Source organism: Balaenoptera ricei, chromosome 3, assembly GCF_028023285.1.
Source record: "Balaenoptera ricei isolate mBalRic1 chromosome 3, mBalRic1.hap2, whole genome shotgun sequence".
Taxonomy (NCBI): domain Eukaryota; kingdom Metazoa; phylum Chordata; class Mammalia; order Artiodactyla; family Balaenopteridae; genus Balaenoptera; species Balaenoptera ricei.
In genome coordinates this window covers 176,715,522-176,734,670 of record NC_082641.1, presented here as the reverse complement: position 1 = coordinate 176,734,670, position 19,149 = coordinate 176,715,522, and the positions used below count along the sequence as shown (strand labels likewise).

The following is a 19,149-nucleotide window of genomic DNA, read 5'->3' as shown; positions in this document are numbered from 1 at the left end:
CCTTCAACGCCCATCACAGTGTCCCTATGCTGGAGCGGGCAGGGCACAGCCTGCCCAACCCTGACCTCCTGGGATCACCACCTCCATGGTGTCTGCAAAATGCGAGCCTCCTCCTGGCACGAGAGAGCAGAGGCAAGGTGCTCTCCGGGGGCCCCAGGGTTCCAGATGGGGACATTTTCCCAGCACTCTTCAGACCAGTTAAAGAAAATGTGTAGGCCGCGGAGGCACCAAGTAGAGGCACCAAACACCGGGGCCTATCTTCTGCGTTGTCCAGGAGCTGGGCGCAAATTCTGGGGGCAGGGCAGTTGAGGGAAGTCTTAAAATGTCCCACGCAAGTCTGATTTGGAACTCTCTGGCCTTGACCTTGGCCCCCCTCCCGGCCCCCACCCCCGTCGCCAAGGGCAGGGGTCACGCCACTGGATTCCCAGGGTCCTGACAGTGGCCCGAGCCCTACCCCGCCCATCCTACATGTCCTCGGCCAACCCTGAGCCTGCTGAAATGGAAAGGGCTTGCCCCGGGTGCCTAATTATGGTGAGGGGGCAGCAATTAAGCATAACAGGGATCCTAGTGAAGCACTGTCCGAGATGAGAAAGGCAGTTCCGAGAGGGAGTGGGTGCCAGCGAGGACCGGGCCAGGAAGAGAAAGAACGAGGCTGAGGACACACAACCATGGCGACCACCGGGGACAGCGACAGAAAAAAAAAAAAAAAGTCACGAATGCGCATGTGCAGCAGAGGCCAGGGGCGTGACCTCGTCTCCTCCTCTGTACGCTTGCGCCCTGCTTTCTCCGCCCACCGCTCTAAGCGGAACGGTGAGTGGGTTTCCACACAGCGCCTCTTGCCGGAGCGCTCGGGAATTCACGCATGCGCCTTACACTGAGAGGATTCGCACGTTGCCAGCAGCGAGCTCTAGGCGGCGTCATCCCTCCGGCCGGGACGAAGCACGCACGCGCGGAGGTTCGCATGCGGGAAGGGCGGGTATGCACCGCGAGCATGCGCCCTGCGGAGCGAGACGGCGGCTCGGCGGGGTCATCCAAGCGCAGGCGCAGTGCGGTGTTTGTCTGCGGGACTGACGGGCGGCCGGGCGGTGCGCGGCGGCGGCGGGGAAGATGGCGGCGTCCTCCCTGGAGCAGAAGCTGTCCCGCCTGGAAGCAAAGCTGAAGCAGGAGAACCGCGAGGCCCGGCGGAGGATCGACCTCAACCTGGATATCAGCCCCCAGCGGCCCAGGCCCAGTAAGCACGGCGGCGTGGGGGAGGGGGCGAGCGGGGCGGGGCGCGCGCCGCGGGAGGCCCCGCCCCCGCCTCCAGGTCCCGCCCCCGCTTCCGGGGCGCTCTAGCTCCTCCTCTCCGCCGCGCTCCCCGCTATCGGCCAGCGGTGAGAGGGTCACGATGACCCGGGGGGCGTGGGGCCCGCGGGTTCCCGGGCAGCCCTCCCCACTGTTTGCGGGTTCCCCCTTAACGGGGCCTGGGAGCCTAGTTACCCGGCTCCAGGCGAGGCCCCCCACCTGATGACCCGCCCCCAATCACCGGGATCCTCGGAGCCTCTGTCACCTACCCTGAGCCTTGCTTCTCCTACTTCATGCGACCGTGACCACATCCAGGTTCTCTGCTAAGATGTACACATCCCTTTTCACCAGCTGATTCTACTCCCGCCATCTCAGTGATTGTGTCAAGAGGTTCCCCCACCCCCCACCCCCCATCCCCGCTCCGTACCTGGGTCCTTGTCATCGGGGCTTAGCAGATGAGCCACTCACGCTCACACACGCGCACCTGGGCAGGGGACACCTGAGGTCGCTTGACCATATTATAACCATCCTGTGGTGTGTCTGGTGCTCCATTCTCCCCCACTCTGGGATCTTGTCATTGGGCTCAGCGGACTCCCTCCCACATACAGTTTGCCCACGTACACCAGGCCCCCTCATACTTCTCTGACTCATTTCACTGTTGCCATCTTTCTGGCTCCTCCAGAAATAAACACGCAACTCCCAAGCGTGGCAACTTTGTCATTTAGAATCAAGTGACTTCCCCATTCTTACACACCCACACCCACCCAGCCCGGGGACACCTGAGGCCAATGCGACTCTATCTAGGCATCCCAGGGCACATACACCTCCTTTCTTATCCCACAATCTCAGTGCCTGTCTCCCTGGCGTCTTGTCATCTGGAGTCAAGAGCTACCCCCCAGCACCCACACCTGGCTCGGAATCACCATGACCACATCTAGTCTCCTTGTGATTTCCTGCATGATCCCTTCCCCATATCCTTGAAGCTCAGAGGGAGTCAGATTTTTCCCCTCCCTACAGACCTGATGAACAGCAGCCCACACACATGCTTTCTGTTTTTGTTTTTGGCCGCACCGCGTGGCATGTGGCATCTTAGTTCCCCCACCAAGGATCGAACCTGTGCCCCCTGCATTGGAAGTGCAGTCTTAACCACTGGACCACCAGGGAATTCCCCTGCCCACACACACATGCTTTCTGTGTCTCTCTTGACCCAGCAAATTGCTCTCCTTTTTATTCCCTCTGATATGATTCCTGTGGCTTATGTAGCTCCTTGTGAGGTCATCCTGACAGGAGGGAGAAGACACCTCCTCATCGGGGTTCCCCCATCACTGCCTGCTCACCCAGCCTGGCGCCCCCATCCTTGTGTAGGGTCCACTCTCCATCCTCCCTTTCCTGACCTGGGTCCGTGTGGGTTCCTCACTGGATTGGGGGGGGGGGTGTCTCTTGGGGCCCAGAAAAAACCCCGAGGTGGCAGTGCTGGCATTGGACACTGCCTGGGGTAAGAAGCCCAGCCAGGACTGGAGGGTCCCCGCTGGGCTCTGCAGTGCCGCTCCCCCTCCAACCCCAGCGTGGACGAGACAGGCCTAGGTACGGGGCCTGGGGTGCCTTGCAGGGTGGCTGTCCCAGATGCAGAGTGAGGCACGGTGACACCCATGGCGAGCAGGCCCCGGGGAGCCCCCTCCAGGCGTCTGTGTCTGTGTCAGCTCCATCCCATCCTCCCACTTCTCCCATCTCTGTCGGTTTCTACCCATCTCTGCAGTTTGGTGCCGCGTGCCTCCCCCTCCTCTTCGTTATGATTTGATTTGATTTCTTTTCTTTTGGACAAATCGGTTGTTTCCGTTGTGATTTATCGTGGTGTTGTTTTTTTTTTTTTTCTTCCTTTTCCCCATCCAGTTATTGTGATCACTCTAAGCCCTGCTCCTGCCCCGTCCCAACGAGCAGGTACCAGCCTTTTTATCATCGCTGCTTGGACCTCTGCACCATTGACCTAACCGCTGCCCTGGCCGCAGAATGCCATCCCCCCCTTCCCCCTCCCACGTGCTCTGTGTGTGCGTGTGCGCATCCCCCCCCCCCACCCTCACTCTCTGTCCATCCACACCGTCAACGTCCGGCCCACCCGGCCACTTCCTCTGTCACCTCCCGCTCCTCCTTTCCTCTCGGGCTCAGGTTTGGACTCCCTGGAGGAGGAAACAGACTCCCTCAGCGGCCGGGAGTCTGTCGCCTGCCAAGGGGGTCACGAGTGTCCGTGCGTGTGCCTGCAGGCGTGTGCATGAGCGGAGGGAAGGAGAGCTGGGCCCTGCGCCTGCTGGTCCCCCTCAGCAGCTCAGCGAAGCCGTGTCGCCCCCTGGGCTGAGCCGTGCTAGGCTTGGACTGAGCCCCTGTCCTCTCGGGGCTGGCGCTCCCCCGGGGGTGGGGGGCCCTGGGGGTTGGAGGGCTGTGAGCACTGAGGGCCTCCGGGCAGGAAGTGGAGGAGGCCCCGGCGCCTTGGAGGGAAGGCCGGGTGGAGCAGGGGAGCAGGGTTGCAGTTGGGAAGCCTCTGGAGAAGGTGGAATTTGAGCCAAGTCTCCTGGGAGGTGGGGGCAGCGCAGGGATGGAAGTAGAGGAAGCAGTCCCCCCAGGGCCCGAGGGCAGGTGCCAGTGGGTCTGGGAGCCGATGGGTGTGGGACATGCCTGTGCGAAGGGCGGGGGTGGTGAGAGAGATGGGGTGGGGGTCTGGTCTCGTTGGTTCTTGTGCGTGTGAGCAGGACTAGGTTGGGAAGTGTGTGTGTGTGTGTGTGTGTGCACGCGCGTGCGTGTGTGTCGGAAGGTGAGGGGCTCTGTGGCTCTGCTGGAGACCCTGTGGCATGTCGTCTCCCCGTCTGCGTGGGTTTGTGCCATGCCCTGTGTGCGTGTGCCTACGTGTGTCGACTGACAGCCTGGTACGTGTGAGGCTCCTGATGGCCGCATGCCCTCCCCACACCCGCCCCGTGTCCTTTCTCGTTCTCTTTCATTCATTCTACTCTCTCTCTCTTTCCCCTTCAGCCTCTCGCTCTCATTCTGCCCTCCTGACCTGCCGTGGGCCCGGTACCACCTCTGTGACTTCTGTTTTCAGGGTCTTTGTCTACCTCCCTCCACCCCACCTTAGCCACCCCGCGCCAGCCCTGCTCAGACGCCTACCGTGTGTCAGTTTGTGGGCCTGGCTGGAAGCCTCTGTCCCCTTACAGCCTTGGCCACGGGTTCTGGGGCAGCCCTCAGAGGGCCCGGTGGACTGTGTAAGGGAGGGGACCGACAGGACACCACACCGAGAGGTGTGGGGAGGAGAGGGGTGTGGTCCTCACTCAGAAAGGGGGCCCTGGTGCCCCCAGGGAACCTGAACCTGACAGGGATCCAGGGTCCCGGTGCAGGGGGAGCCCGAGGGTCCTTGGGAGCCCCGGAGGTTGTCCAGCCAGAGAGGGAGGGATTAGGACTGGGATTCTGGCCCTGGCAGAGCAGAGCAGCGGGGAGGGCATGGGAGGAGAGGCCTCCGGGCCAGTGGAGGGGACTGGGCCCGGCCACGTCCCCGGGGTCCCCAGAGCTCTTCCATCACTCCCGCCAGGCCCTCCTAGGACTGCAGGCCAGGCTCATAGACCTGCCCCTCGCTCTGGCTGCGGTCAGGGTTGCAGGCCAGCAAAGCGCCCAGGCACCAGGTGCTGCACCATACCTGTCTCTACCCGTTGATCACTGGGCCCACGTCACCAGGTGCCTGGAGAACTGTGGGAGGAGAAGGTGGGCCGTGCGGGAAGTGTGGAGAGAGAGGAGGGGGCGTCAGCCAAGGGCTAAGGAGAATGGCAGGCCCCCAGCTCCTGGCCTGCTCTCCAGGGGAAGGTGAACCTGGGAGGTGCTTGTAGCCTGCAGCCTCCCCAGCCAGGGGCTCCCCTTCTGGAGGCCGAGTGCCAGCGTCTCCGGGGTTCACTGGAGGGTCGTCACCCTGGCCCCCACTCCCCGCCCTATGGCCTGCCCAGCCGGGAGGCTCCTAGGCCCTCAGGGAATCTGCTCTCTTTTCCCAGGCCCCTCTCCGGCCTGTCTCTGCAGCGCCCCTTCTGGGCAGCTGGGCCCCAAGCCTCAGCTCCCGTCTGTCTGTCTCCCGCCCTCCCGTCCCCTAATGCCGCCTGCCCGTCCTGGGGTGCCCGCTGCCTGCCCGCTGCCTGCCTGCCTGCCTGTAGCATGCCCGAGCTGTCCGCATGCAGGCTTCTGGAAAGAACCAAACTCGCCGCCTGGCCCGGCCCCTGCCCCCCACGTCCCGCTGGCCCCTGGAGGGGCTGTGCCACCTGGATCCCCTCACCCGGAGGACACAGGCCCAGCCTGGGGTCCTGCCCCTGACTCGTCGGCCCTAGCTCTGCAGGCCAGGCCGGGAGGCTCACCGATGAGCCCGCTGGCCAGAGGGCGGCCCTCCCTGACCCTGAAACAGAATGCTGGGCGAGGCAGCTGGAAGCCTGGGTCCCTTGCCCACTCTCTTCCCAGGGTGGTCCAGCCAAGGTCAGCGCTGCCCACAGCGCCAGAGCTCGGGCTGATCCCAGTGGGCATTCCTGCCTTGTGTGGTCCAGAGTGTGGGCGTGGTGGCCCTGGGCCTGCTTCCCAGGCGGAGGTGGGGAGGAAAGGGACACAGTGGGGAGGCTGCCTGCCCGAGGGACGGCATCCGCCTCTGGGCCTCCGTTTTCTGTCAGGGGAGGCTTGGGGATGAACCCTCAGCCTCTGGGGACCACCCCACCTCAACAGCCCACCGCAAGCCCTTCCAGGTTGGAGGAGTGGGGGGGACGTGGGAAAAGGCACCTTAAGAGTGGTCTGGGAGTGGGGAGCTCCTGCAGCCCAGCAGGGCAGGGGGCTGTGCCGGCCTACCTGAGGGATGCCAGGGAGGGGAAGATGAGGGTGCCAGGCCCTTGAGTTGGGGCCAGCTGGGAGCTAACCTCCTCCCCGCCCCTGGTTCTCACCACCCCAGCCCTGCAGCTCCCACTGGCCAATGATGGGGGCAGCCGCTCACCGTCCTCCGAGAGCTCCCCGCAGCACCCCACGCCCCCAGCCCGGCCCCGCCACATGCTGGGGCTCCCGTCAACCTTGTTCACACCCCGCAGCATGGAGAGGTGAGCGGCTAGGGTGGCTGGTGGGAGGGCCGGAAAGTCGGGGCTGGGGCAGGGCGGGGCACAGGGCCAGCCTCAGGGAGGAGCTGGTGAGCTCTGTGGAACCCCTGTGTGTTAGGGGCTGGGGTGGCCTCAGGTTGGTCAGGACCCCCATTCACCGGCACCCACTCTCTGTCAACTCAGCATCGAGATTGACCAGAAGCTGCAGGAGATCATGAAGCAGACAGGCTACCTGACCATTGGGGGCCAGGTACCGCCCTTCCCTTGGCCCCCCCAGGGAGGGTGGGCAGGACACAGCTGGTAGGATCTGGGTTGGGGTGGAGGGCAGAGGCCCGGTGGACCCCCAGCCCTGGCTGTCCTCGCCAGCGCTACCAGGCGGAAATCAACGACCTGGAGAACCTGGGGGAGATGGGCAGCGGCACCTGTGGCCAGGTGTGGAAGATGCGTTTCCGGAAGACGGGGCACGTCATCGCTGTCAAGGTGAGCCCGCCCCTGCCCCGGGTGGGCCCCGCGCCCCAGGCTCGGCGCTAAGGCCCCTGCTGTCCCGTGCAGCAAATGCGGCGCTCGGGGAACAAGGAAGAGAACAAGCGGATCCTCATGGACCTGGATGTGGTGCTCAAGAGCCACGACTGCCCCTACATTGTGCAGTGCTTCGGGACCTTCATCACCAACGTGAGCCGGCCGCCCACCCCCCAAGCCTCCCATGCTGGTCTCTGAGCCAGCCCTGTGCCCCCCGCCCCTCCCCCAGGACCCGAGCGTGTCTGGGGTGGGCAGGAGGGTACAGCCACCCCGCCAAGCCGCCACCTGCTGTCCCTGCAGACGGACGTCTTCATTGCCATGGAGCTCATGGGCACGTGCGCCGAGAAGCTCAAGAAGCGGATGCAGGGCCCTATCCCTGAGCGGATCCTGGGCAAGATGACGGTGGCGGTGAGCGGCTGGGTGGGGCGCGGGCGGGCGGGTGGTCCCCCCCCCCCAGGCCCCGTCCCTGCCATCACTGGTGCCCTCCTCTGCCCGCGCCACAGATCGTGAAGGCACTCTACTACCTGAAGGAGAAGCACGGCGTGATCCACCGGGACGTCAAGCCCTCCAACATCCTGCTGGATGAGCGGGGCCAGATCAAGCTCTGCGACTTCGGCATCAGCGGCCGCCTCGTTGACTCCAAAGCCAAAACGCGGAGCGCAGGTTGCGCTGCCTACATGGCAGTAAGTGGGGCCCAGCAGCGTCCGGCGGGCGGGCGTGAGTGGCGGCGCACCCACCCCAGCCACAGGGGTACATCCACCCTCTCCTACTTCCCACCGGCAGCCTGAGCGCATCGACCCCCCGGACCCCACCAAGCCCGACTACGACATCCGGGCCGACGTGTGGAGCCTGGGCATCTCCTTGGTGAGTTGGGGCCCCTGCTCTCCGAGACCAGGGGTGGGGTCTTCTCGGGGTATGGAGTCAGGTGGCGGGAAAGGGCAGGATCCTGTCCTTGGCCGGCCCAGCCCTGCTCATCTCTCTCCCAGGTGGAGCTGGCGACGGGACAGTTTCCCTACAAGAACTGCAAGACGGACTTTGAGGTCCTCACCAAAGTCCTACAGGAAGAACCCCCGCTCCTGCCCGGTCACATGGGCTTCTCGGGGGACTTTCAGTCCTTCGTCAAAGACTGGTGAGGGGACTTCCCTGGTGGCACAGCGGTTAAGACTCCACGCTCCCGATGCAGGGAGCCCGGGTTCGATCCCTGGTCAGGGAACTAGATCCCACATGCGTGCCGCAACTAAGAGTTAAAGACTGGTGAGGAGCCCCGGCCCCGCCCTCTGCTCTGGAAGGCAGGGCGAGGTCAGATGTGGCCCTGCACCCAGGCCACTGGGGAGGGGAGAGGGGCCCCAGGATGGGGTGGGGGCTGGAGCCCTGGGAGCTAGGAGTTGGGTTTGGACTCAGCCTGAGGGGACACCTGGCCCCAGGGGTACTTGGCAGGGTAGCCCTTGGGCTTCACCTTGGGGGAGCTGTGAACAAGCAGAGGCACCCCAGAGCTAAGGGCTCTGAGTGTCCTGCACCAACTGGCAAGAGTAGCGCACGCGGGACGTCCACATTGGAGCCTCCCGTGGGGGAGCCCACCCACCTCTCCCATGGGTGTCTCACGGCGCACGTTGGGCTTCTGTCACGTTGCGGGGCCCAAGCGCAGGGCCGGGAGGTTGCGGGCTTCTACCCACAGATCTTGCAGACCCGACTCAGCCACGAGGGCGGCCAGGCCCCTCCTCCCTGCTCTCACTTCTCTTCCTCTCCTCTTCTCTCTCCAGCCTTACTAAAGATCACAGGAAGAGACCAAAGTATAATAAGCTACTTGTGAGTACCCAGGGCCCTCCCCAGCCCCCATCCTAAGCCCCCCGCCACACTGGACGCCGGGCCTGAGCAAGGCCAGCAGGGAAGAAGCCCTTGCCCTAAGTGCCCCGCCTTGGGCCCCACAGGAACACAGCTTCATCAAGCGCTACGAGACGCTGGAGGTGGACGTGGCATCCTGGTTCAAGGATGTCATGGCGAAGACCGAGTCGCCGCGGGCGAGCGGGGTCCTGAGCCAGCACCACCTGCCCTTCTTCAGGTAGCTGCACAGCGGCGGCCAGCCCACTGGGGGCCGGGGGCGTGGCCACCGGCCCCCCCTTCCCCACCCGGCCACCCAGCTGCCCGCCAGGGGAGCCCTGGGACCTGGACGGCCGCCGAGGGCTGAGGACAGAAAGTAGGGGGCGCCGACCCACCCCTGACTCCCTGCCCACCAACCATGGACAGATGGGCCCACCAGGCCCCAGCCCTTCCCGTCCCAGGATCAGCCGGCTGTGCGCATCCCCCCCGACAGACACTGTGAACGGAAGACAGCAGGCCGCGAGCAGACTCGCTATTTATTCAGTTGTAACCTCTGGGCTGGGGCGGCCCCCGGGGGCCGGGAGAGAGCCGCCCGTCCTGTCCCCTCCCCTCCACACCGCGCTGTCCCACTGCCGCCTCGCACGCACATGCACCCTGGCTCCGTCTCCCTCTCTCTGTCCCCTCCCTCTCTACCTCTCTGGCTTTCCCTGTCTCCCTCCCTGCCTCTGCCTCTCTCCTGGCCCAGGCCCTGCCACCCCCGGCGGGACCCCTGGGTCCGTTTAGGTCTCCGGCAAGCCATGAGTCAGTTGGCTGGCGTCCTTGCCCTGGGCAGGCGGGCTGGACGTTGTGACTGCAGCCAGACCCGGGCTGGTCTCTCTTTCTCTTTTTGATCTCAGGGGGTCCTTTTTAGAGTTTATCGTATTTTATTGTACTTGGTGGGGTGTTTGGGGGGGGTGGGGGGAGGAGAAGAGCTTGTTCTCATGGGGTTTGTCGGTACCTTCAGAAACTTTTACCAAAGTCATGTTTAGCTGCTTGTGGTGGCAGCCCCCCGATGGCCCACGGGCGCTGGGGGGCTGGGGGCCGAGCCGTGGGGCCTGGGCCACCCCGCTGGGGAGAGACTAGTCCCAAAGGTGGGCTCTGGGGGGGCGGGGTGCCCCTCCCTTGGGGCTGGAGACTGGCCACAGCTTGTAGGGGTGAGTTGAGGACCTCGGGGGGTGTGGAGGGAGCCCAAGGGGCCGTGGCCACACAGGGTGGCCTTCAGGGAAGGCAGGCGTGGGGCATGGTGGAGGGCAGCAGGTGCCGGTGAGGCAGAGGCGGAGGAGGGAATGGGTGACAGGAGCGGGGGCCATAGGGCCCGGGGAGGCAGGGATTGAGGGTGTGTGGAGTGGACGTGGGGGTCTGAGGATGTGTGACAGGGACAGAGGTGGGGCAGGCCGAGGGCTGGGCGTGTGGAGGCAGTCACGCCCTCGTAGTGGCCTTGAGCGCCCCTCGACTCACCCAGAGCTGGCCAGTCCCCAGCCCACGCTGAGGCCCGGGCCCTGGCATCCCCGGGACCCTGGGGAGCAGCCAGAGCAGGAGGGGGTGTGTTTCCTTTTTGTTGGTGATGCATGCAAATCAAGTGGACAACGAAATAACAGAACAAAAAAAAAAGAAAAACAAAAGAAAACTCCAGAAAAAACACAAAAAGCAACCAACACCAAAGGTGAGGAAGGTCACTGGATGTAGCTGAAGCAATCTAGACTAGGCATCACTGTACCCTCCATCTATCTCACTGACTGTAGTTGCTACTAGGATAGTCACAAAACGCCGCATGTTTTAAAAAGTACTCGAAGTCATCTTTTCTCTGCCCCCCCTTGGGGGAGGCCACCTTCTCTCGCTCCAATCCCCTTTGTGAGGGGAGGGGGCAGAGTGCGGGGCCAGTAGGCCTGGCCTCCGCCCTCCCTCATGGGCCCCAGCCACAGGGGCCTTTGTGGGTAGCCGGGAAGGTTGCGTGGCTGGCCCCAAGGGCCAGCTGCCTGAGTTTTTATTTAACTTTATTTTCTGTTTTGTGAGTGTGTGTCGGCCCGTTCCCCCTCCCCGCCTTCAGTGTTAAATGGGAGCCTCTCCTTCCCCCCTGCCTTTTCCATGTCTCCCCGCCCCCCACCCCAGTCACCAGTCACCAGCCATCCCTCTCCATCAGGCAGAGGGTGAAGTGGGCAGGTGGGGGCCTGGGGCGGCCTGGGCCCAGCCCATGGTCCGCAACCCCTTCTCAGGCCACCAGTACTGCCCCATCCCTTTTTAAAACAAAACACCCTCGTTTGTAAATCCTTAGACGCTTGAGAATAAAACCCCTCCCTTTTCTTCTGCTGTGTCTGTGGTGTATGTCCTGAGCCTGGCAGGGCCTGGCAGTGAGGTGGGGGAAGGGGCCAGGGAAGGGGTCGTGAGCCCCGACCTTGGGGCTGGGGAGCTGGGGGATCGGGACCATTCTGGTGGATGGGGCCTCTGCAGCGAAGAGAGGCAGGCAGGGCTGGGGGCTGGTGGGGTGGTGTTTGTAGTGACTAGCCCCATATCTAATGGCCAGTGTGAGGGACCTCCCCCCAACCGGATAGCTACTGGTCTGGCCAGAGAGCCCTTAATCCCCAGCAGGCCTTGGCCGTGGGCTCTGATGTCGGCCCATCAGTGTGCCGCCCCCGCTCCCTGCCTCCCCAAATGGCCCCCCAGCCAAGGCCAGAGCCGCCTGCCCACCTGCTGGGCCCAGTGCTGCCTCAGCCGGTCCAGCATGCTGGGCATGGTGATTCTGCTGCTGGCCCTGCTCCCAGGGACGACCACCGTGCCCAGCGAGCCAGCTGGTATGTACAGGCAAGGGGACATGGCCCAGCACACCTCCATTCCCGTGTTACCCTTTCTCAGTGCACCCTCTCATCCAACCCCCTGGGGGAACGGGGGTGGGTGGGAGGTGGGGTCTGCCCCGTCCCCCGTTTTCCAGGTTCTCTGGGATCCCCAACTTCTTCAAAGTCCCGGCAGCCATGGTGAGACCAAGGGCTGTGGGAGGGGAGCAGTCTGCGCCAATGCTTTTAGGGACTGTCTGTGCCGGTGATCCTGGACATTTGAGTACATCCTTTGATGAGGACCCCAGCTGAGCGCCTCCTTAAGGCAGAGGTCTGTGTCATTGTGGTGCATGTGTGTGTGATCACACACCCCAGTGGAGGCTCCCCTGTGCCTCTACCCTTTGCCGCTGCTGCCCTCAGCCTGCGAGTGAGTGAGGAACACCGACAAAGGGAAAAGGCCCAGACCCTGGTGGCCAGGCTGGGCCTCCACGATGCCCAAAGGGCTGGGGGGAGAGCACCTTGCTATTCTTCCCTCCCCTTAGAAAGGCAAGAATGGGTCCGGCACCCTCCCCCCAAACGGCCCTGCTGTGACCCCAGAGGAGCCCCTGGTCCTCGGTGGGTGAGCGGGGGGTTCAGACTCCAGAAGGGGAGGACCTTTGACCTCACCCAGGCAGACCCTCCACCATCAGGTGCCCCTCGACCCCTTCCCGGCCAGGGATTCCCTCGCTCACTGGGGGTGGAGAAGTAGAGGTCTGGGAAGGGGGCTCCTCCCCAGGAAGGCGCAGCTTTGCGCCCAGGCTCAGGGGCTGGGCTGGGATGTCCCCCAGGTCTCCAGGGAGTACATCACAGCTGCTTTTCAGCTGGCGGTGGGAAGCGCGGAGATGAGCGCGGGTGAATCCTCCACCGCAACTGCATCCATTTTCCAAAGTAGGCAGTGGAGGCGAGGTTGGCTCACTTGCCAGGGGGGCCTAAGGGACAGCGCATCCTCCTTCCCCTGTGCCACCCTTTCTCCCTGCCAGCGTCCCCGTTCCCCGCGGCGCCAGGGCCCAGGCTGCGCCGACCCCTTTTCAGTCTGGAGCTGTCGGACGCGGAGGACGCCTTCCCGCGCCGCGCGTGGCCGCTGGAGGTCCCGGCCGACAGCCGCGTGTTCGTGCAGGTACGGACGGGGGGCTCACCGAGGCCGGGTGGCAGCCGGTGGGGGCAGCCGACCCTGACCGCGACCCCGCCCCCCAGGCGGCCCTGGCCCGTCCCTCCCCGCGCTGGGGCATGGCCCTGCACCGCTGCTCGGTGACACCATCCTCACGCCCGACCCCGGGCCCCGCCCTGGCGCTGCTGCGCGGGGGCTGTTCCGCCGACTCCTCGGTCACCTTCCCGACACCGCGGCCGCTCCCAGGTGCCGCTCGCCCCGCGCGCTTCAGCTTCCGCCTGCGCCCGGTCTTCAACGCCTCTGTGCAGTTCCTGCACTGCCAGCTGAGCCGCTGCCGCCGCCTCCGGGGAGCCCGCCAGGCGCCTGCGCCTCTGACGCTGTCTCCACCGTCGCCGGTGCTAGGGCACGGGGCGGGGAATCTGGGCACCCGGGCCCGTCGGGGGCTGGGCACAAGAGCCTCTGGCATCTGAGGGAGAAGCCCCTTAGGGTTTGGGGATCTGGGGGTCTGGGAGCTTTTGGACGTGGGGGCGGAGGTACCTCGAAACTGGGAGTAGGCACTGGGTCTCAGGCTGGGGTTGGGCGCAGGGACGTCCGAAGGGGCCGAATTTCCAGGGGTCTAGTGGTGCGACACCTGGGTGCAATATAGTGCTGGACACAGATCTCTTGGGAGCCCTGGGGACCCGCCCCTGGAGCCGGGGCCCTGACGTCCCCGCCTCTTGCCTCCCCCTCCTCCCAGTGTCTGCCTCAGGATGAGGCGTGCGCGGGCGCTGGCAGTGGCCGCGATGAGAGTCTGGGTGCCGACAGCCCTCACCTGCACACGCTGACGCAGCCCATCGTGGTCACGGTGCCGCGGCTGCCCCCCAGTGAGCACGCAGCAGTCCTCAGCGGGGGTCTCTGGGGTCGGGAAGGGGGATGGGGAGGACATCTGAGGCATGAGCCCAGTCTCTGCGTTGTACTCCTCACAGGGCCACCCAAGGGCGTCCCCGGCACAGCCGTGCGACCCGAGCCTCCCGCGCCGGCCCCGGGGGTCCTGGAGCCCGCGCCGGTGGTAGCACTTGTGTTGGCCGCCTTCGTGCTGGGCGCCGCTCTGGCCGCCGGGCTCGGCCTCGTCTGCGCTCACTCAGGTACCAACCTGGGTCCGCCGGGATCTCCGCTTGGGCCCCAGCCTATTCCCACGAGTCCGGACCCCTGGTCACAGCGATCCCAGCCTGCTCGGGCCTGACCATCCCTAGACCTGCTTCCGCTACGCCTGCAGCAGCCCCCCAGGGGGCGCCCTTGCCCCGGCCCAGCGCGCGGCAACCCCTACTCCTCAGCCTGCCTCTCCTCTCCAGCGCCCCCGCCCCCCGGCCCGCCCCCGAGAGCCTCGCCCAGCGGCCCACCGCCCAGGAGGCCCCAGTGAGGCAGGTAAGTGTTAGGGGGAGGGAAGGGGGGGAGTGTAACCTGGGGCCGGTAGGACGGATGGAGGAGGGAGGTGATAATGACTCTTCATAGCGTGTTCTCTCTGCCAGGCGGAGTACCAAATGTTTTACGCATATTAATCCTTGTAACCAGCTTCAGGTAGATACTCTTATAATCCCCATAATAGAGATTTAAAAATGAGGTACTCTCTGAAATTAACTTGCCAAAGGTCACAAAATTTGGTGGAGCTGGGATTCGAAATCACGTAGTGGGTGACCCGCAGCCGACTGCGGGCTTAGTGTCGTAAGAAAGAACCTCAACACCTCAGACAGGCACACTAGGCAAGGAGAATTCGGGTTTCAGACCTAGCACCCACCCTCGCCCCGGCACACAGACTGATGGGACGGCCAATGATCGGTTGGGAAGGGGGTGACCTGACGTAGCGTCCTCTCCCCTGCTCAGCCTGAGTCGCCCCTCTCCAGAGATAGCGCGCCCCCATCAGGGTCCGGAGACATAGCAGCCACAGCCTTGGACCAGGCCCGCCAGGACCTGAGACTCGATGGGACTAAGATCCCTGCGCCCCGCGCCCCCTCTTGCTCCTCCTCCCACCCTCCCACCTGGGCTCAGAATAAACATCTGGCCTGAACTGCAGCGTTCTGAAGTCTGCGTGTGCGCGTGGCGCGGGGGTGGGGATTCCAGGGTGGAAAAGGTCCAGACTGGAGGGGTGGAGCTTTGGGGCGGGGCTCATAAGCCCTTATATATACGTGTGCGGTTACCGCCCAGGGGAGCCCCAAGGGCATTTTGTCCCAAACAAAAAGGGGACACCCAACCCCACCAGCTTAAATATAAAAATAAGCCTCGTTTCCTTCTCCACCCCTGCACCGCCCACCTGCCTTCTCAACCCCAGGATTTCTCCGCTCTCCACTCCCACCGCCCGGACCCTGCCCTCGCTAGGGCCTCGAGCTCAGGCCTCTGCTCCAGTCTCCTTCTCCGTCTAGCCTAAAGGTCCTTAAATCCCTCCTGCCCGAGCTTCTCCCTCCTCAGAGCATAGACAAGGGGGGGACTATTAGCTCCATTTTACGGTTGAGGAAACTGAGGCTCGGCAAGGCCAAATCACTTGCTCACCAGTCAGGGCTGGCCGACCCCACAGCCCAGGCTCTTGGCTACAAAGCACATAATAGGAGTTTCACAAGACGTAGTCCTGGAAGGGAGGGAGGGCACGAGATCTAAGAACTTGGCTCCAGTTCACGAATGAGATAGAATGCGGGCGGGGGGTCTCGTTCGCCTCCGCCTCAGTTAGATGCCAGTCTCCCCATTACTTCCCGGGGAGGCAGTTCCCTTCGGCCCGCAAACGCAGAGCCACGCCCCCATCTACGTCTGCTTCCGCGCGGGGTCTTTTGGCCCCAGCGGCCGCCGTAACCCCGCCCACTAAGGAAACGGCCCCGGAACGACGACACCGCCCTCACCCGCCTCACCGGCATGAAGCCCCCGCAGCGGCGGCGAGCGGCCCCGGCGCGCTATCTGGGTGAGGTGACCGGCCCCGCGACCTGGAGCGCCCGCGAGAAGCGGCAGCTGTTACGACTACTGCAGGCGCGACGGGGCCAGCCGGAGCCGGACGCCGCCGAACTGGCCCGGCAGCTGTCGGGCCGGAGCGAGGTCGAGGTGAGAGGGGTCTCGGGATGGGAGCGAGGCTGGAGGCGGGGCTAGGATGTGTTCGGGGCTCGCGGAGGGGCGGGCCCTGGGAGTTGGCGGGACGAGAGTGAGGCTTGGGGGCGGGGCCTTGGAGTGGACGGGTCGAGGGTGAGGCGGGGGCGAGGTTGAGGAACCGGAAGAACGCCGGAGGAGGCGGGACTAGTGCAAGGCTGGGCCTTGTGTGCCTGCGAGAAGCTGAGGGCGGGGCGGGGGCGGAACATAGCCGAGGGGCGGGGCGAGAAGGAGGCAGTGCTGCGGCAGGCTGAGGGGCGGGGCGAAGCCAAGATTTAGGGGCGGGGCGAACTCTGAGTTAGAGCGGAGGCCCCGGACTGGGTGGGAGGCGCAGAGGGACTGGGCGGGAATGAGGTTGAAGTGAGAGTCAGGAAATGGGGCGGAGTGGACGAAGCGGGTAGGTGACTAGGGTAGTACTTAGCACGGGGGTGGGCCCTGGCTGCGGGGAGGAGCCAGAACCGGCCAGGGCCTTACATCTTTGTCGGGTAGCTGGTCACACCTGGGGCCTTGGCCCAAGACCCTTGGGCAGAGTCCCTATGACCCTTAACTCCGGGCCAGCGGGAGGCTAGGAGCAGTGGCCGGCCCTGGAGCAGGCAGAGGACTGCCTAGCCCTGGGCTTCTAGGAGGTCCATTTGGCCTCATCCCCTCACTTCCCCAGATCCAGGACTTTCTCCGGCACCTCAAGGGTCGAGTGGTCCGAAAGGCTACTCAGATGATGCATCCAGGTGGCCCACAGGGTCCAAGGCGCCGGGAAACACAGACCCCGGCCCCCATCGAGGTGAGGCGGGGTGAGGCTCCCCAGGGCCGGCCCCTGGAGGATGAGGTGGGAGTTGGGGGGATAACCTGGTCAGGGGAGCCCCAGGAGGGGTAGGGCTTGGGGGACTCCTGAGGGTTGATCCCTGAGCACCTTCTGGTTGCTCTACCCAGGTGTGGATGGATCTGGCTGAGAAGATAACAGGCCCGCTGGAGGAGGCCCTGACCGTGGCTTTCTCACAGGTACAGCCATCCCCCAGGCAGGATGGGGGTATCCCGGGGACGGGGTCATATATTTGAGTCTAATTAAGCTGGACCTGGTTCCTGGGTCCCTTCCTCTTGCCAGCTCTGTGACTCTCGTCCGTCACCGGACACCCTAGCCTCAGCGTCCGCACTTCTGAGGCCCTCTGCTGAATGTGACGCCTTCCTCAGGGTGGCAGGGAGGATTTGGAGGTGGAAGGCTGTCTCCTGCAGGGCAGGGGAGTAGCCCACGGGGACACTTCTGCCTTTCCTTGCCTGATCTCTCTGCCTGCCAGGTGCTCACCATCGCGGCCACGGAGCCCAACAGCCTCCTGCACTCCAAGCCCCCCAAGCCCACGCAGGCTCGTGGAAAGCTGCTGCTCCTCAGCGCCCCTGGAGGGCAGGAGGACCTGGGCCCTGAGGCTCCTGGCCCCGCCCCTGAGGCCCCTCGACGGCAGGAGTCTCCTGGCCCCGCCCCCAAGACACAAGGCCCTGCCCCTGAGGCGTCCTCTGAGTCCCTGGCTGGCCCGTCCGCTGAGGAAGACTTTTCTGTGGACTTTGAGAAGATCTACAAGTACCTGTCGTCCATCTCCCGCGGCGGCCGAGGCCCTGAGCTTTCCGCAGCTGGTGAGAAGGGAGGGGCCGACGATCTGGGGGTGGGAGTCTCTGGCCGTGGGAGTCTCCGGCGGCAAGCCCCGCCCTTCCCTCACCCGTCCCCTTTCCATCCATCACCAGAGTCAGCTGTGGTCCTTGACCTGCTCATGGCACTTCCTGAGGAGTTGTCCCGCCTGCCCTGCACCGCCCTGGTTGAACATATGTCGGATATGTACCTACACCTGATGGCCCCCCAGCCCAACCCTGCCAGTGGGGGCCTGGGGTCTGGGGCTGAGGCTGACGGGACAGGTTCCAGGGGGCAAGAGGAGGCTGGCCAGGCCACTCCTCAGGCCCCTGAGAATGCTGGGCCCAGCGAACCGATATCCACTTGGCAAGCAGCTGGGATCTGCCCCCTGAACCCATTCCTGGTACCCCTGGAGCTTCTGGGCCAGGTGGCCACCCCTGCAAGGTGAGGGGCCCAGCACCTCACCAGACACACCAGACATCGGTGAGCCCCCAGGCCCTCAATCCTGCTTGGGCTGGCACTGGGTTGTCATTGAGGATCTTGCCACAGTGGAAGGTCCCTGGCGCAGCGTGCAGTATAGGTCGCCTATAAGATGCTCGATACAGCACGGGTCTCAGAAATGGAAGCACAGGGAATTCCCTGGCGACCCAGTGGTTGGACTACACGCTCTCCCTGCCGAGGGCCTGTGTTCAGTCCCTGGTCGGGGAACTAAAAACCCACAAGCTGTGCAGCATGGCCAAAAAAAAAAAAAATGAAGTAAAGTTGTACAGGGTTTCAGCCATAGAACTGGGGTGAGGGGGCTCCAGCCAGATGGCTGGGCTAAAATCACCCTCAAATACTCCCCCCACTGGTTCCTCATCCCTCCTGAAGTCCTGTATCCAGTGTCCTGTAACTGTGAATAAAGTTCTGGTCTATCCCCCTGGCTCTCTTTCTCCTGTGAGTTAAAGGTGGGAGGGGGCCCAGAATCAGAGGTAGGGAGCCATAGCTTGGAGTCCTGGGGACGGAGCGGGGACATGCCAGGGAGGAGGGTGTGGTCTTCGGTAAAGGCCACTGCACCAGGTCCAGTCTGATGCCATCTGGAGCGACCCTGGCTTGGCTGTGAGGGGACCCTTGTTGATTGTTGTTTGGAGGGTCTAGGCCTGAGCCTGACCCGTGTCGGGGAAAGGTTTTCAGAGCCCAATGACTCTCCATCATACAGATGGAGGGGAGAGGCTAGCAGAGTGAGGGTGGCCAGGTCAGGGGAGCTGGACTCCTGACCACGGGAGGGTTAAAGGTGGGCTGCCCATGTGGCAGGACGTTGGAGGGAGGGGAGTGAGTCCCTAAGGTAGCCTTGGGGAAGCAAGTGGGGGAGGGAGGGAGAGCTGGAGGGGCCTTAGGAGCAGGGAAGGGGGAGCAGAGCTGGGTGGAGGAGGGGGCTGGGGTCCTGGCCGTTGCCAAAGGCCTCCAATTCCCAGAGGTGCTGCCAGGTCTCCCTGCACGGGGCCCCCCTCCCTCAGCCTCCCTGAGCGTGTGGATTCAGGGGCAGGCTGGTGAGGGTCGGGTGGGGGAACCGGGTGTCCTCCTACGGCACCACCTTCCCCCAAATCGAACCAGTCCTCTGAAAGCCAGTGAATTTTCTGTTCGCGGAGCCTGTGCATTCACACAGCCTTCCTTTTATAGCAACGCTCGTCTCTCCCCACACACACTGCACACGGCTCCCCCTGGGGGCGCACAACACATCTCGAAGGCGGGCCGTGGAGCGGAGCCAGCCCACTCCATGACCAAGGCCTC

At 64.2% G+C, this 19,149-nt stretch overlaps 3 protein-coding genes across 4 annotated transcripts; all 3 read left to right on the top strand.

Annotated features, from left to right (window-relative positions):
* Positions 1-993: 993 nt before the first annotated feature.
* On the top strand, positions 994-11,051 carry MAP2K7 (mitogen-activated protein kinase kinase 7). Of its 2 annotated transcripts, XM_059918568.1 has the most exons (12): positions 994-1,231; positions 3,175-3,222; positions 6,236-6,377; positions 6,558-6,624; positions 6,741-6,854; positions 6,927-7,046; positions 7,194-7,301; positions 7,397-7,576; positions 7,677-7,757; positions 7,880-8,022; positions 8,654-8,699; positions 8,822-11,051. In XM_059918568.1, exons 1-12 carry the CDS (start codon positions 1,108-1,110, stop codon positions 8,954-8,956), a joined length of 1,308 nt encoding a protein of 435 aa, XP_059774551.1. In that variant the 5' UTR covers positions 994-1,107; the 3' UTR covers positions 8,957-11,051. The 2 variants fall into 2 exon arrangements, with proteins under 2 accessions (XP_059774551.1, XP_059774552.1); XM_059918569.1 differs by lacking the exon at positions 3,175-3,222 and having other exon boundaries at positions 995-1,231.
* Positions 11,052-11,280: 229 nt separating this feature from the next.
* TGFBR3L (transforming growth factor beta receptor 3 like) lies at positions 11,281-15,431 on the top strand. Its single transcript, XM_059918571.1, has 8 exons — positions 11,281-11,539; positions 12,538-12,674; positions 12,752-13,060; positions 13,144-13,152; positions 13,402-13,528; positions 13,631-13,789; positions 13,997-14,069; positions 15,398-15,431. Exons 1-7 carry the CDS (start codon positions 11,356-11,358, stop codon positions 14,062-14,064), a joined length of 993 nt encoding a protein of 330 aa, XP_059774554.1. The 5' UTR covers positions 11,281-11,355; the 3' UTR covers positions 14,065-14,069; positions 15,398-15,431.
* Positions 15,432-15,482: 51 nt separating this feature from the next.
* On the top strand, positions 15,483-18,295 carry SNAPC2 (small nuclear RNA activating complex polypeptide 2). The gene is made up of 5 exons (XM_059918570.1): positions 15,483-15,725; positions 16,426-16,545; positions 16,695-16,763; positions 17,057-17,387; positions 17,496-18,295. The coding sequence occupies exons 1-5, from the start codon at positions 15,543-15,545 to the stop codon at positions 17,825-17,827; spliced, it is 1,035 nt and encodes a 344-aa protein (XP_059774553.1). The 5' UTR covers positions 15,483-15,542; the 3' UTR covers positions 17,828-18,295.
* The last annotated feature ends 854 nt before the right edge of the window (positions 18,296-19,149 follow it).

Excerpts from the sequence above, each read along its gene's own strand:
- MAP2K7 (XM_059918568.1), top strand. The coding sequence starts at position 1,108 with ATGGCGGCGTCCTCCCTGGAGCAGAAGCTGTCCCGCCTGGAAGCAAAG. Across the intron at positions 6,625-6,740 it reads ACCTGACCATTGGGGGCCAG|CGCTACCAGGCGGAAATCAA; the intron begins GTACCGCCCTTC and ends TGTCCTCGCCAG. Across the intron at positions 6,855-6,926 it reads GGCACGTCATCGCTGTCAAG|CAAATGCGGCGCTCGGGGAA; the intron begins GTGAGCCCGCCC and ends TGTCCCGTGCAG.
- SNAPC2 (XM_059918570.1), top strand. The coding sequence starts at position 15,543 with ATGAAGCCCCCGCAGCGGCGGCGAGCGGCCCCGGCGCGCTATCTGGGT. Across the intron at positions 16,764-17,056 it reads TGACCGTGGCTTTCTCACAG|GTGCTCACCATCGCGGCCAC; the intron begins GTACAGCCATCC and ends TCTGCCTGCCAG. Across the intron at positions 17,388-17,495 it reads CCCTGAGCTTTCCGCAGCTG|AGTCAGCTGTGGTCCTTGAC; the intron begins GTGAGAAGGGAG and ends ATCCATCACCAG.
- TGFBR3L (XM_059918571.1), top strand. The coding sequence starts at position 11,356 with ATGTCGGCCCATCAGTGTGCCGCCCCCGCTCCCTGCCTCCCCAAATGG. Across the intron at positions 11,540-12,537 it reads CGTGCCCAGCGAGCCAGCTG|CGTCCCCGTTCCCCGCGGCG; the intron begins GTATGTACAGGC and ends TCTCCCTGCCAG. Across the intron at positions 13,790-13,996 it reads CCTCGTCTGCGCTCACTCAG|CGCCCCCGCCCCCCGGCCCG; the intron begins GTACCAACCTGG and ends TCTCCTCTCCAG.